General features: G+C 44.8%; 1 protein-coding gene across 1 annotated transcript in view; it reads left to right on the top strand.

Annotated features, from left to right (window-relative positions):
• Positions 1 to 3730, top strand: part of LOC115193535 (secreted frizzled-related protein 5-like) — a 46485-nt gene extending 42755 nt beyond the window's left edge. Inside the window, exon 3 of the mRNA XM_029752250.1 lies at positions 3284 to 3730. Coding sequence (XP_029608110.1) covers positions 3284 to 3612 — 329 coding nt within the window. The 3' untranslated portion in view covers positions 3613 to 3730. The remainder of the gene's footprint in view (positions 1 to 3283) is intronic.
• Positions 3731 to 16770: the final 13040 nt, after the last annotated feature.

The following is a 16770-nucleotide window of genomic DNA, read 5'->3' as shown; positions in this document are numbered from 1 at the left end:
TGATTGCGTATGAAGGCAGATAGCCAATCAAAGCACACACAAACACCGGCAAGCATAGGAGAGCATCATTCACTTCAAACCATGAACTCTTTTAGCTGAGTAGTTAGTTGAGTGAAATCCAGAGATGATTACAGAGGTAAAGATTTTAGAGACTTGTTTGATTGAGCCAAGAATGACGCAAATATTCAGCAGAAATGAGAGCATTATTATACAAGATTTTCACACTTGGTGTCAACTTCTGGTAACGCCTCAACATTTCAATTCATTTGTACCTATTTATAAATTACTTGGCTTGAATATATCATCTGAACATCTATGAGATGAATATCCTTATCCTTGCCTGAGACTTGTTTGCAGAGGCCTGGCTGTAAACCTGCTGGGTGTAAATCTGTATACCAAACACCTGCATGTTAGTGAGGCTGACATGCTCTCACCCCAGGAAGGGCTGTTTCTGTGTGTGTGTTCGTGTGTATGTACTAGGTCCACCTAGTCATCCAAACTGCTGTTTCCTTTCTGAAAACGTCAGACAACTTTCAATTCCAATTTTCTTTTCTGTTACTTGCGTTATTTTGTACAATGTCTCAGGTCAAATCCTGGCTGGTGGGACCCAGACACACACCACACAAATACCCCCCTGAACATATTAAGACCTTGTGTGTGTCTGTGTGTAAGAAACATTAGAAAACAGGAGGAAAGGAGGCCAGAAGTAACATGTCAATAATCCAGGTGGTTGGGAACATAACGACGTTTGATACCAACGTTGGTCCTTCATCCTCAACATGATTCATTTGGTCGGTCAGGGTCTGCTTACATGGAGAATTCCTCTCTGAAACAAACACAGACACACACAAACACAGACACAGAGGATGTAGTCTTGTGGCAGTCCCAAGGTAATAGTGATTAGTTGTGTAGGGGTAAATGATGACCCTCTGGAGAGGTGTAAAGTACCCCTGTGCTTGGGGCGGGGTCTACCCGTGTTTGTGTATGTGTGCGTGTGTCAGTGTGTGTGTGTGTGTGTGTGTGTATGTTTGCGTGTGTCCGTGTGTGCGCGTGTGTGTGTGTATGTGTGCGTGTGTCCGTGTGTGTGTGCGTGTGTGTGTGTATGTGTGCGTGTGTCAGTGTGTGTGTGTGTGTGTGTGTGTGTATGTTTGCGTGTGTCCATGTGTGCGTGTGTGTGTGTGTGTATGTGTGCGTGTGTCCTTGTGTGTGTGCGTGTGTGTGTATGTGTGTTTATGTGTGTATGTGTGCGTGTGTCCGTGTGTGTGCATGCGTGTGTACGTATGTGTGTATGTGTGCCCTCCTCTTTCTCTCTCCTTTAATTTCCATTCACTCCCAGAACATTACTTACGTCTCTGCGTGGGCACACAGGGCAAGGGCAAATCATTTGACCTACAGCTGAGTCCTTTTAGCTTTGATCAATGTGTGTGTGTGAGTGTGTGTGCGTGTGTGTGTGCTTGTGTGTGCGTGCGTGCGTGCGTGTGTGCGTGCATGTGTTCGTGTGTGTGTGTGTGTGTGTGTGTGTGTGTGTGTGTGTGTGTGTGTGTGTGTGTGTGTGTGTGTGTGAGAGCATGTGTGTATGTGTGTGTGGCAGTCTCTATGGGGGTGCCACAGGGTTCAATTCTCGGGCCGACTCTTTTCTCTGTATGTATCGCAGACGACACCATTCTGTATACATCTGGCCCTTCTCTGGACACTGCCTTAACAAACCTCCAAACAAGCTTCAATGCCTTACAGGACTCCTTCCGTGGCCTCCAACTGCTCTTAAATGCTCTTCAACCATTCGCTGCCCGCACCTGCCTGCCTGACTAGCATCACTACTCTGGACGGGTTTGACTTAGAATATGTGGATAACTATAAATACCTAGGTGTCTGGTTAGACTGTAAACCTTCCTTCCAGACTCATATCTCCAATCCAAAATCAAATCTAGAATCGGCTTCCTTTTTCGCAACAAAGCCTCCTTCACTCATGCTGCCAAACATACCCTCATAAAACTGACTATCCTACCGATCCTTGACTTCGGCGATGTCATTTACAAAATAGCCTCCAACACTCTAAGCAAATTGGATGCAGCCTATCACAGTGCTATCCGTTTTGTCACCAAAGCCCCATATACTACCCACCACTGCGACCTGTATGCTCTCGTTGGCTGGTCCTCGCTGCATATTCGTCGCCAAACCCACTCGCTCCAGGTCATCTATAAGTCGTTGCTAGGTAAAGCTCCGCCTTATGTCAGCTCACTGGTCGCCATAGCAACACCCATCCGTAGCACGCGCTCCAGCAGGTATATTTCACTGGTCATCCCCAAAGCCAATTCTTCCTTTGGCCACCTTTCCTTCCAGTTCTCTGCTGCCAATGACTGGAACGAATTGCAAAAATCACTGAAGTTGGAGACTTATATCTCCCTCACTAACTTCAAGCATCAGCTGTCAGAGCAGCTTACCGATCATTGCAGCTGTACACAGCCCATCTGTTAATAGCCCATCCAGCCAACTACCTACCTCATCCCCATATTTGTTTTGATTTTTTGCTCTTTTGCACACCAGTATTTGTACTTGCACATCCTCATCTGCACATCTATCACTCCAGTGTTAATTGCTCAATTGTAAATACTTCGCCACTATGACCTATTTATTGCCTTACCTTCTTACTCCATTTGGACACACTGTATACAGATTTTTCTATTGTGTTATTGACTGTACGTTTGTTTATCCCATGTGTAACTCTGTGTTGTTGTTTTTGTCGTTCTGCTTTGCTTTATCTTGGCCAGGTCGCAGTTGTAAATGAGAACTTGTTCTCAACTAGCCTACCTGGTTAAATAAAGGTGAAATAAAAATGTAAAAAAATTAAATGTATGTGTGCGTGTATGTGTACGTGTGTGTGTGTGTGTGTACGTGTGTGTGTGTGTGTGTGTGTGTATGTGTGTGTGTGCCGTCAAGGCAATGTCCAGGTCCCAACACAAAACACATGAGTAGCTTTCATATAGTTTTTGCATGATTTAGTCCAACGTTGGGCTGATTCCCTTTGTTAAAGGGATGGCTTGCTGAGTGTTGTTGTTTAGGGCATGGATTTAATCTGTGTTTGTTTACTCTGCCATAGATTCCATCTTAAAGGCAAAACTACCATCAGGAGGTTTATTTGAAATAAAAATGCAAGTCACTGATCCACATTTTGATCTAAATCTGTCTCTCCATCTCTCTCTCTCTTAATCACTTTCTCCTCCCACTCTCTCCTCTTCTCTCCTTTCTCACTCTCTCATTCCTCTCTCTCTCCCTTCTCCCCTAGCTATCAAGATGAAGATCAAAGAAGTGAAGAAAGAGAATGGTGACCGTAAACTCATCGCCGCTCAGAAGAAGAAGAAGGTGCTCAAGATGGGTGTCCTGCGTAAAAAGGACTTGAAGAAGCTGACGCTGTACATAAAGAATGGAGCCAACTGCCCCTGTGCTCAGCTGGACAACCTTGGCAGTAACTTCCTGATCATGGGTCGGAAAGTGGACCAGCAGCTGCTGCTCATGTCCATCCACAAATGGGAGAAGAAGAGTACGGAGTTGAAGTTCGCCATCAAGTACATGAAGAGTCAGCAGTGTCCCACCTATCATACTGTCTTCCAGTGACCTTACTGATACAACTATCACAACCCCAGTCTTCCCCAATGTCTCCCCCTCTCCCCTCTATCCTTCCAGACAGATGTCTCCCCCCCTCCCCTCTATCCTTCCAGACAGATGTCTCCCTCTCTCCCCTCTATCCTTCCAGACAGATGTCTCCCCCCCTCCCCTCTATCCTTCCAGACAGATGTCTCCCCCCTCCCCTCTATCCTTCCAGACAGATGTCTCCCCCCTCCCCTCTATCCCTCCAGTCAGTTGTCTCCCCCCCTCCCCTCTATCCTTCCAGTCAGATGTCTCCCCCCTCCCCTCTATCCTTCCAGACAGATGTCTCCCCCCCTCCCCTCTATCCTCCAGTCAGTTCTCCCCCTCTCCCCTCTATCCCTCCAGTCAGTTGTCTCCCCCCTCCCCTCTATCCTCCAGTCAGTTCTCCCCCTCCCCTCTATCCTTCCAGTCAGATGTCTCCCCCCTCCCCTCTATCCCTCCAGTCAGATGTCTCCCCCTCTCCCCTCTATCCCTCCAGTCAGATGTCTCCCCCCCTCCCCTCTATCCTTCCAGACAGATGTCTCCCCCCCTCCCCTCTATCCCTCCAGTCAGTTCTCTCCCCCCCTCCCTTCTATCCTCCAGTCAGTTCTCCCCCCCTCCCCTCTATCCCTCCAGTCAGTTCTCTCCCCCCCTCCCCTCTATCCTCCAGTCAGTTCTCCCCCCCTCCCCTCTATCCCTCCAGTCAGTTCTCTCCCCCCCTCCCCTCTATCCTTCCAGTCAGATGTCTCCCCCTCCCCTCTATCCTTCCAGTCAGATGTCTCCCCCCTCCCCTCTATCCTTCCAGTCAGATGTCTCCCCCCCTCCCCTCTATCCTTCCAGTCAGATGTCTCCCCCCTCCCCTCTATCCTTCCAGTCAGATGTCTCCCCCCCTCTCCCCTCTATCCCTCCAGTCAGATGTCTCCCTCTCTCCCCTCTATCCCTCCAGTCAGATGTCTCCCCCCCTCCCCTCTATCCCTCCAGTCGGATGTCTCCCCCCTCCCCTCTATCCTTCCAGTCAGATGTCTCCCCCCCTCCCCTCTATCCTTCCAGTCAGATGTCTCCCCCCCTCCCCTCTATCCTTCCAGTCAGATGTCTCCCCCTCTCCCCTCTATCCTTCCAGTCAGATGTCTCCCCCCCTCCCCTCTATCCCTCCAGTCGGATGTCTCCCCCCCTCCCCTCTATCCCTCTAGTCGGATGTCTCCCCCTCTCCCCTCTATCCTTCCAGTCAGATGTCTCCCCCCCTCCCCTCTATCCCTCCAGTCGGATGTCTCCCCCCTCCCCTCTATCCCTCCAGTCGGATGTCTCCCCCTCTCCCCTATGTCCTTCCAGTTTCCTACTTATCATACTGTCTCCTTCATATCTCACAAATGTCATTTGTATCCTATTTGTATCAGATTAACCTTCCCATCTAGCCTGGTCCCAGATATGTTTGTGCTCTTCCCAACTCCATTGCTGTTCAAGCCAAAATGTCAATGAGACACAGGGAGCTGGGCATGATAACACAAACAGACTGGCAGTTAGGCTACTTCCCACCTGTCTATCTAACCCAGTCTTTCTCCCAAGTCTCCCCCAGTCTCTCTCCCAAGTCTCCCCCAGTCTCTCTCCCGAGTCTCCCCCAGTCTCTCTCCCAAGTCTCCCCTAGTCTCTCTCCCAAGTCTCCCCCAGTCTCTCTCCCAAGTCTCCCCCAGTCTCTCTCCCAAATCTCCCCCAGTCTCTCTCCCAAGTCTCTCTCCCAAGTCTCCCCCAGTCTCTCTCCCAAGTCTCCCCCAGTCTCTCTCCCAAGTCTCCCCCAGTCTCTCTCCCAAGTCTCCCCTAGTCTCTCTCCCAAGTCTCCCCCAGTCTCTCTCCCAAGTCTCCCCCAGTCTCTCTCCCAAGTCTCCCCCAGTCTCTCTCCAAAGTCTCCCCCAGTCTCTCTCCCAAGTCTCCCCTAGTCTCTCTCCCAAGTCTCCCCTAGTCTCTCTCCCAAGTCTCCCCTAGTCTCTCTCCCAAGTCTCCCCTAGTCTCTCTCCCAAGTCTCCCCTAGTCTCTCTCCCAAGTCTCCCCTAGTCTCTCTCCCAAGTCTCCCCCAGTCTCTCTCCCAAGTCTCCCCTAGTCTCTCTCCCAAGTCTCCCCCAGTCTCTCTCCCAAGTCTCCCCCAGTCTCTCTCCCAAGTCTCCCCCAGTCTCTCTCCAAAGTCTCCCCCAGTCTCTCTCCCAAGTCTCCCCTAGTCTCTCTCCCAAGTCTCCCCTAGTCTCTCTCCCAAGTCTCCCCTAGTCTCTCTCCCAAGTCTCCCCTAGTCTCTCTCCCAAGTCTCCCCTAGTCTCTCTCCCAAGTCTCCCCCAGTCTCTCTCCCAAGTCTCCCCCAGTCTTACACCAGTTTTCCACATATCCCACCATGTTCTATCAAACACCCTCCAAACCCCTCAGCTTGCTTCCTAGCACAAACATTCAACCTTTCTTTGGCCGAATATCTTTCCTGCTACCCACCTACCCCCCACCCCCCCACCCCTCACACACCCTGTAGCCTATTCTGATAACTCACTAACTCACTAGCTAGCCCTACCCTACAGTAGCACCTTCTCTGTCTGTTATACCTGCCCTGAGAGCCCCAAAGAATCTCAGAATTTCTAACAGATAGCTCGCTGATATTTTTCTACTCATTTTCTTTCCTGTTTTTGAGATGGTTACTACAGATTTTTGATACAGGGGTGCTGGTGTTACTGAACTGCCATATTGTGCTCAGCGTTTATCACACGCGATGCGACAGGATCCTCCAAGACACTATTCAATTCTTATATCCTATAAATAAAACAATCACAGGTATATTTTACAGCAATCAATTTATCATTATGATGATAGCAGAGGAACATAGTAAAAATGATGGTATGACTTCGTACAGATGGCAGTAGTGCTCGCAGTGTGGTGCTTTGAATAGTTTTGTAAATCTTTGAGAGGATGCGGCCATTAGAGTAAAGCAAGCTTCAAGATGTGATGACTGTGAGAAAAAGGAGTAAGAGAATATTTGCCACACAGCATGTGTAAAAAAGGTTGGAAGTTCAGGAGACACTGAAATAGACAACTCCGTCTGTCCAGAGTGTATATAGAAAACAGTTAGACATTCTGCTCATAATCATGACTGAGCTAGATCAGGTCTTTTCTGAAAACACAGAGGTTGCAAAATTATTTTAACTTTCCCAATAATCCCAGGTTTTCTAGAAATACTGATAGGAGGATTCATAAATTCCTTCTGATCCCAGGAATCTTCCAACCAGGATTTCCAGAAATACTGGGAATTTAGGGAGTTACTGGGAAATTTCACACCAGGATAGACCAAAAATATTTTGGGCTTCTCAGATTGTTCTTGCAATTCTCAAATAAAAACTTCATTGGAGGAAGGACGTTTGACATGCTTTATCATTTGAATAACTTTTTAGACCTTCATGCCTCCTGTAAGACCCTATGACCTGTGACCTGTGAAACACACACGATACAGACAACACCTTGGTGTCATCATACTCTTCATAGTGTGCTATAGCATATAGAGATTGTCTAGATTCTGAAATACAATTGGTCACATTCATTTATTCAACATTAAACATATGAATATCCTTTTAGATTTTGTTTATTTTAAGACATATTGTTTGGAACAATATACTCTACAAGTACATCACATTTCCAGAGTGGGCTCTCTGCAAATGTTTAAGTTCTGATATATTTTATGAGCACCAACAACACAGCGAATGGGAAAATGGATTCTGCTGGTGATTTGCTGAATGTGCAATCCTAAAGGAGGGCTGTGATTGGTTAATGACCTATGATGTCAAATTCTATATATAAAATGGGTCATATCTTCAAAAGTACCAGAGAGCCACTCTTGAAATGTCACGTGTTTGAAAAGTATATTGTTCCAAACTATATGTCTAAAAATAATTTAAATACAAATATCTAAACACAAAGACCATATACGGTTCACAGATTACAGGCATGTATATTTTTGAAATGGCCTACAATGGCCCCTTTCATCACTATTTAAAAATAAATTGTGATACAAATGTAAAAAGCATGTGAAATATCCGTTCTCCCAATGATGTTTCTATGTGAGAATTGGCAGAAGGATCTGCGATAACAAAAATCTTGGCGTGGAATCGCCCAACTGGAATTTTGCAAGCCTACACAGGAGCATTATGGAATATTCAAATAACACCTTACGCTGGTCTTTTCATGGTCTTACCATGGTCTTACCATGGTCTTTTCATGGTCTTACCATGGTCTTTTCATGGTCTTACCATGGTCTTTTCATGTTCTTACCATGGTTCTTTTCATGGTCTTACCATGGTCTTTTCATGCTTCTTATTTTGTGTAGATTAAAGGGGAAAATTTTAAATAATTGTGGGAAAAATAGGTTGTTGATATGAAAAATATAAAAAAGAAGACATGGATGAATTCATTGAAAGAAGATGTGTATGGATGGATTGATGCTGCCACTGACTGTCGTACAGCGCAGCCTGCCACTGACTGTCGTACAGCGCAGCCTGCCACTGACTGTCGTACAGCGCAGCCTGCCACTGACTGTCGTACAGCGCAGCCTGCCACTGACTGTCGTACAGCGCAGCCTGCATGGACAATAAGCCTACTGCTCAAAACCAGAAACAGAGAGAGAAGGAAACTACATCTTAGAAAAGCAAGAAGAAAAGGGACTTCGAGGACCCAACAACAGCCAGAGAGAGAGACTCACACTTTGGACTAAACTACCTGTCGGGTGGTAAAATCTCTGGTTCTCACTATCACTTAGAAATATGTCTCTTTTTACTACGGTTCCCTAGTTACCAGGTACTTACTTATGTATTCAAATCTAACATAATTAAACAAAATAACGGTGGTAAAATGGCTGTAATGAAAAAATGTTCAATTTTAAAAAGGAAAATGTTTTTTTTTGTTATAATTTGCTGCAATTATACTTTATGGTATGATATGGTACACCTGGAATCGTACATACAGACATAGCACCTGAATTCACTTTTGCTTTAATCAGAAATAATGTTCATTTTTTTACTTCTGCAGTTATGTTTTTAACCAATAAAACTATAAGTACTTCTGTTACTGAAACACTTTTTATTGTTTTGCAAAAAATGTATAAATAAAATATATTAGAAATGTATATAAAGATAACTATCTTAATGGTGCCATTTATTTTCAAACCAAAATATATATGGGATTTTGGCATTCACTATCTAACATTGTTTACTCTATGGAACTCCAAGGCATTTTTGTCTGTTTCTCTTTGTAAAACACTTACTGTCATGATAAGATACTGTACAATATGTATATACATTAATACAAACACAGCTTCTCCACTTTACACATTTATAATACTAACTAAAATCTAAGGGATAAGATAGCAAAACAAGACACACACATACAGACAACCACACACACAAGCATCTGTCTCAGAGGGCTAAGTCACCTTGTGCCTTCCCTCCAGGCAGCATTAGCGTTTGTGTGGGTGTCCTCCTTCCTTCTCTGGTAATTGTGTGTGTGTGCGTTTCCTCCCACATTCCAGCCTGTCTCTTCAGCAGCAGGTCTGACTGTATGTCTGGAGGACTTCCAGACAGTCCAGCACAGCAGACAGCTCTCCCCAGCCCACACTGCCTCTAATCAGGCTACACACAAAGACCAGTCTCCCTGGGCTGAAGCTACTACCCAGGGAAAAGGGAGAGAGAAAGAGAGATAAAAAGTGAGAGAGAGAGGGGGAGAGAAAGTGTGTGTGTGTGTGAGAGAGAGAGAGAGAGAGAGTGGTTGAGAGATGATTTAAACAGACAACATCTGCATATCTGACACACTGAAAGGGACACACACACCCATTCAATAACACACACTCTACTGTGGGATCTGGGATTTTTATAACAGGGTTGCCAAAACCTGTTAAAAGGAAGCAAAACACATTGACAGTTCTGATATAGTGCACACACTTCCTCTAAATATATTCTTAGACAATGCTGTACTGTAGTGTATGATATATAAAAACCTGTTGAACAGTATGGGCTCACTCAACTTTAGAACCACTGAACCACCCAGGAGGGTGAGAGAGTGATGGAGGAGAGAGAGAGGGAGATATAGATAGAGAGTGATGGAGGAGAGAGAGAGAGAGGGAGATATAGATAGAGAGTGGTGGAGAAGAGAGAGAGGGAGATATAGATAGAGAGTGATGGAGAAGAGAGAGAGGGAGATATAGATAGAGAGTGGTGGAGGAGAGAGAGAGGGAGATATAGATAGAGAGTGGTGGAGGAGAGAGAGAGGGAGATATAGATAGAGAGTGATGGAGAAGAGAGAGAGGGAGATATAGATAGAGAGTGATGGAGAAGAGAGAGAGGGAGATATAGATAGAGAGTGATGGAGGAGAGAGAAAGGGAGATATAGATAGAGAGTGATGGAGGAGAGAGATAGAGAGACAGCAGAGAGAATGACAGGACAGAGAAAAGAGAGAGAGGGAAAAGAGGGAGATGGAGAAGGAGAGTGAGATATGCTTTCTGGCTGTGTCCCATCCCCTGTCTATCTTCACCTCCTCAAAGGTCACTTAGCGTAGCTAATGAGGTTCTGAGGAGGGACCCTGGATACAGACAGGAGCCAGCTCTGTCCTCTGGTCCCCTTTACACACACACACACACACACACACACACACACACACACACACACACACACGCACGCACACAAGGATGCAAATGGATGCAAATCCACACACACACACACACACACACACACACACACACACACACACACACATACACACACACACACACACACACACACACACACACACACACACAGTCTGGCTATTGTCCTTCCCCTGTTTCCGTGAATTTCCCCCTGTCTCCCCCTGCTCTCCCCCTGTCTCCCCCTGCTCTCCCCCTGCTCTCCCCCATTATACCTCTGCTCTCTCCCTGTTTCCATCAATCTCCACCTGCTCTACCCGTCTCCCCCTGCTCTCCCCCCATTCTACCTCTGCTCTCCCCCCATTCTACCTCTGCCTGCCCCCTGTTTCCATTCTTCTCCCCCTGCTCTCCCCCTGCTCTCCCCCTGCTCTCTCCCTGTTCTGCCTCTGCTCTCTCCCTGTTCTGCCTCTGCTCTCCCCCTGTTTCCATCAATCTCCCTCTGCTCTCCCCTGGTTCTCCGCCTGTTCTCCCCTTGTTCTCCCCCTGTTCTCGCCCTGTTTTCCCCCCTGCTTTCCCCCTGCACACACGCACACACACACACTGCAGGAGAATGGGTCCTTTGTGTGCCTTTATTGCAGTGCGGTGATAAGGGGAACTTTTTCACAGTTGATTAGAGCCTGTCTGTCTGCTTGTCACCTCTGTCTACAAACACATACACACACAAACTTACACACACACACATGCACGCACACATGCACGCATACAAAAGCACACACACACGCATGCATGCACAAACACACACACGCCAAAACAGACACACACACACACGCATGCCTGCACATACACACACACACACACACAGAACACAGTTGTTTAACAACTACAGAGAGATGACAGTATTTGTATTTAGTCCTGCAGACCATGTAGAACCAAGAAAATCCCCTTCTTAATGAGTTTGAACCAAACTGTTGTGTCATGACACTGTAGGGGTACTATACAGAAGATAACCCTATTTGGTAAAATACCAAGTCCATATTATGTCAAGAACAGCTCAAATAAGCAAAGAGAAACGACAGTCCATCATTACTTTAAGACATGAAGGTCAGTCAATACGGAAAATTTCAAGAACTTTGAACAATTCCTCAAGTGCAGTCACAAACACCATCAAGTGCTAAGATGAAACTGGCTCTCATGAGGACCGCCACAGGAAAGGAAGACCCAGAGTTACCTCTGCTGCAGAGGATAAGTTCATTAGAGTTACCAGCCTCAGAAATTGCAGCCCAAATAAATGCTTCACGGAGTTCAAGTAACCGATGCATCTCAACATCAACTGTTCAGAGGAGACTGTGTGAATCAGGCCTTCATGGTTGAATTGCTGCATAGAAACCACTACTAAAGGATACCAAGAAGATACTTGCTTGGACCAAGAAACACAAGCAATGGACATTAGACCGGTGGAAATCTGTCCTTTGGTCTGATGAGTCCAAATTTGAGATTTTTGGTTTAAACCACTGTGTCTTTGTGAGACGAAGAGTAGGTGAACGGATGATCTCTGCATGTATGGTTCCCATCGTGAAACATGGAGGAGGAGGAGTGATGGTGTGGGGATGCTTTGCTGGTGACACTGTCTGTAATTTATTTAGAATTCAAGGCACAATTCAAGCATTCTACAGCGATACACCATCCCATCTAGTTTGAGCTTAGTGGGACAATTTGTTTTTCAACAGGACAATGACCCAACACACCTCCAGGCTGTGTAAGGGCTATTTGACCAAGAAGGAGAGTGATGGAGTGTTGCATCAGATGACCTGGCCTCCAAAATCACCCAAACTCAACCCAATTGAGATGGTTTGGGAGGAGTTGGACCGCAGCGTGAAAGAAAAGCAGCCAACAAGTGCTCAGCTAATGTGGGAACACCTTCAAGACTGTTGGAAAAGCATTCCAGGTGAAGCTGGATGAGAGAATGCCAAGAGTGTGAAAAGCTGCTATCAAGGCAAAGGGAGGCTACTTTGAAGAATCTAAAATCTAAAATATATTTTGATTTGTTTAACACTTTTTTGGTTACTACATGATTCCATATGTGTTATTTCATTTTGTTTTTCTTCACTATTATTGTACAATGTAGTACATATAAACTTTTGACTGGTTCTCTCTCTCTCTCTCTCTCTCTCTCTCTCTCTCTCTCTCTCTGAGAGATACAAACAAACACATGAACACACACACGTAAAGGTAGGTAGGGAGAGAGGGAGAGGAGATAGAAAGGTCTCCAGAGACAAAGAGAGATACAAACACAGATAGACAGACAGATAGACAGTGGGAGGTCATTAGGAGTGACACCGGTGGTTAAGCCTCCATGTCTGTTGTCAACTTTGACCTTTGAGCCCATGAGAGCAAAGGGAGGTTTGTGTCACTGTGACAACACTAATTGAGGTAATCCCTATACTCTCCCATAGAGACCCTATTAAATTACTAGAGGGATATACTCTGTCCTGTCAGGCCCTTTCAGTCTCTAGTCAATGGGTAGAGAGAGAGAGAGAGAGAGAGAGAGAGAGAGAGAGAGAGAGAGAGAGAGAGAGAGAGAGAGAGAGAGAGAGAGAGAGAGAGAGAGAGAGGAGAGAGAGAGAGAGAGAGAGAGAGAGAGGAGCGAGAGAGAGAGAGAGAGAGAACAAAATACAAACCCTCCAACCCAAAAAGGCCTTTGGTGTTGATGGTATCCTCAATGAAATTATAAAATATACAGACCACATATTCCAATTGGCTATACTTAAACTCATTAACGTCATCCTCAGCTGCCCATGTCCTTTAATGTTGATGATGTGGTAATTACTGACAAGAAGCACATGGCTGAGCTCTTTAAAACTTCTGCTCTTTAAAACTTGTCCTTTACAGAGACATATCTCAAATTGGCAGAAACCTTAAATTCATGTTAATCTAACTGCACTGTCCAATTTACAGTAGCTATTACACTGAAAGGGGCGGCAGGTAGCCTAGTGGATAGAGCGTTGGACTTGTAACCTAAAGGTTGCAAGATCGAATCCCTGAGCTGGCAAGGTAAAAATCTGTCGTTCTGCCCCTGAACAAAGCAGTAAACCCACTGTTTCTAGGCCGTCATTGAAAATAAGAATTTGTTCTTAACTGACTTTCCCAGTTAAATAAAGCTAAAATAAAACTTTTTTTTAAAAGAATACCATGCTATTGTTTGAGGAGAGTGCACAGTTTTGAACATGAGAAGTTATTAATAAACAAATTAGGCACATTTTGGCAGTCTTCATGCAAGAGAAATGCAATGGTTCATTGGATCAGTCTAAATTGCACCTGGGCTGGAATAATACATTACGGCTTTTCTCTTGCATTTCAAAGATGATGGTACAAAAAAATACAAAAGAACGGATGGTTTTTTCTTTGTATTATCTTTTACCAGATCTATTACATTCTACTACATTCCTTTCACATTTCCATAAACTTCAAAGTGTTTCCTTTCAGATGGTAACAATAATATGCATATCCTTGCTTCAGGGCATGAGCTACAGGCAGTTAGATTTGGGTATGTCATTTTAGGCGAAAATTGAAATAAAGGGGCGGATCCTTAAGAGGTTTTAATCACCACTTCATTAAGTCAGGATTCCTATTTGACTCAGAAATCCCTCCTTGCCCGTCCAACATTTCCTCATCTCTCACCCCTTCTACTGCAACTATCCCCGATGCTTCTCCCTCTTTTTCCCCTGCTCCGCTACAAAGTTTCTCCCTGCAGGCTGTCACTGAGTCCGAGGTGATAAAGGAGCTCCGTAAACTTGACCCCAAAAAACTATGTGGGTCAGATGGTTTAGACCCTTTCTTCTATAAGGATGCTGCCCCTATCATCGCCAATCCTATATCCAACCTTTTTAACCTGTCTCTCCATTTTGGGGAGGTTCCCATTGCTTGGAAGGCAGCCACGGTTCGTCCATCATTTAAAGGGGAGATCAAGCTGATCCTAACTATTATAGGCCTATTTCTATTTTGCCCTGTTTATCAAAAGTGTTGGTTAAACTTGTCAATAATCAACTGACTGGCTTTCTTGATGTCTATAGTGTTCTCTTGGGTTTGCAATCTGGTTTCCGCTCAGGTTATGTATGTGTCACTGCAACCTTAAAGGTCCTCAATGATGTCACCATTAGCCTTGATTCTAAGCAATGTTGTGCTGCTATTTTTATTGACTTGGCCAAAGCTTTTGATACGGTCAGAAAATCTGCTGTCTCACCCACTGCCTGTCACCAAGGGAGTACCCCAAGGCTCGATCCTAGGCCCCACGCTCTTCTCAATATACATCAACAACATAGCTCTGGCAGTAGGAAGCTCTCTCATCCATTTATATGCAGATGATACAGTCTTATACTCAGCTGGCCACTCCCCAGATTTTGTGTTAAATGCTCTCTTAGTGTCCAACAAGTTTTCTCTACCCTCAGATTTGCCACCAATGCTCCTTATAGAACACATCACTGCACTCTATACTCCTCTGTAAACTGGTCATCTCTGTATGCCCGTCGCAAGACCCACTGGTTGACGCTTATTTATAAAACCCTCTTAGGCCTCACTGAGATACCTACTGCAACCCTCATCCTCCACATACAACACCCGTTCTGCCAGTCACATTATGTTAAAGGTCTCCAAAGCACACGCATCCCTTGGTCGCTCGTCTTTTCAGTTCGCTGCAGCTAGCGACTGGAACGAGCTGCAACAAACACACAAACTGAACAGTTTTATCTCAATCTCTTAATTCAAAGACTCAATCATGGACACTCTTACTGACAGTTGTGGCTGTTTTGTGTGATGTATTGTTGTCTTTACCTTCTTACCCTTTGTGCTGTTGTCTGTGCCCAATAATGTTTGTACAATGTTTTGTGCTGCTACCATGTCGTGTTGCTACCATGTTGTTGTTACGTTGTGCTGCTTCCATACTGTGTTGTCATGTGTTGCTGCCATGCTATATTGTTGTCTTAGGTGTCTCTTTATGTAGTGTAGTGTTGTGTTGTCTCTCTTGCCGTGATATGCGTTTTGTCCTATATTTATATTTTGTTTATTTTTAATCCCAGCCCCTGTCCCCGCAGGAGGCCTTTTGCCTTTTGGTAGGCCGTCACTGTAAATAAGTATTTGTTCTTAACTGACTTGCCTAGTTAAATAAAGGTTTAATAAAATAAATAAATAAAAAAGCTGGTCTGGGGCTCTATTCACAAACACAAACAGACCCCCCATAGCCACAGGACAGCAACACAATTAGACCCACCAAAATCATGAGAAAACAAAAAGATAACTATTTGACACATTGAAAAGAATCAACCAAAAAACTGAGCAAACTGGAATGTTATTTGGCACTGAACAAAGAGTACACAGTGACAGAACGCCTGACCGCTGTGAATTAACCAAAATTAAGGAAAGCTTTTACTATGTACAGACTCGGTGAGCATAGCCTTGCTATTGAGAAAGGCCGCCATAGGCAGACCTGGTTTTCAAGAGAAGACAGGCTATGTGCACACTGCCCACAAAATGAGATGGAAACTGAGCAGCACTTCCTAATCTCCTGCCAAATGTATGACCATATTAGAGACACATATTTCCCTCAGATTACACAGAAAATGTGAAACAAATCCAATTTTGATTAACTCCTATATCTGTTGGGTGAAAAACCACAGTGTGCCTTCACAGCAGCGAGACTTTTGACCTGTTGCCACAAGAAAAGGGCAACCAGTGAAGAACAAACACCATTGTAAATACAACCCATATTTATGTTTACTTATTTTCCCTTTTGTACTTCAGCTTTTGCACATTGTTACAACACTGCACATAAATGTCTTTATTATTTTGAAACTTTTGTGTAACGGTTGTCGTCGGGAATGGAGGACCAAAACACAGCAGGAATGTGGATGCTCATCTTGTATATATTTTAAAATAAAGTGAACACCAAAATAACAAAAACTAAGAACTCACGAACAACAAAACAGTCTTGTCATGCTCACACACGCAAAACAACAAACAATCTCCCACAAACACTTAACCAAACACATACCCATATATAGGACTCTCAATCAGAGGCAACTAGAAAACACCTGCCTCCAATTGAGAGTCCAACCCCAATAAACTAGACATAGAAATACAAAAGACTAGAGACCACATAGAAAATACAAACCTAGAACATATCCCCAAAAACCCGGAAATAATAAATCAAACACCCTACTACATAAATCACCACCCCGAACCACATAAACAAAACACCCTCTGCCACATCCTGACCAAACTACCATAACAAATAACCCTTATACTGGTCAGGACGTGACACTTTTGTGAGTATAATATTTACTGTTCGCTTGCTTTGGCAATGTAAACATATGTTTCCCATGCTAATAAAGTCATTTGAATTGAATTGAGAGAGAGAGAGAGAGAGCGAGAGAGAGAGCGAGAGAGAGAGCGAGAGAGAGAGAGAGGTAGAGAGAGAGAGGTAGAGAGAGAGAGGGAGAGAGAGAGAGAGAGCGAGAGAGAGAGA

Source organism: Salmo trutta, chromosome 5 (genome assembly GCF_901001165.1).
Source record: "Salmo trutta chromosome 5, fSalTru1.1, whole genome shotgun sequence".
Classification (NCBI taxonomy): domain Eukaryota; kingdom Metazoa; phylum Chordata; class Actinopteri; order Salmoniformes; family Salmonidae; genus Salmo; species Salmo trutta.
Note: the sequence above shows the minus strand (reverse complement) of the source record. Positions and strands in the feature narration are given on the sequence as shown.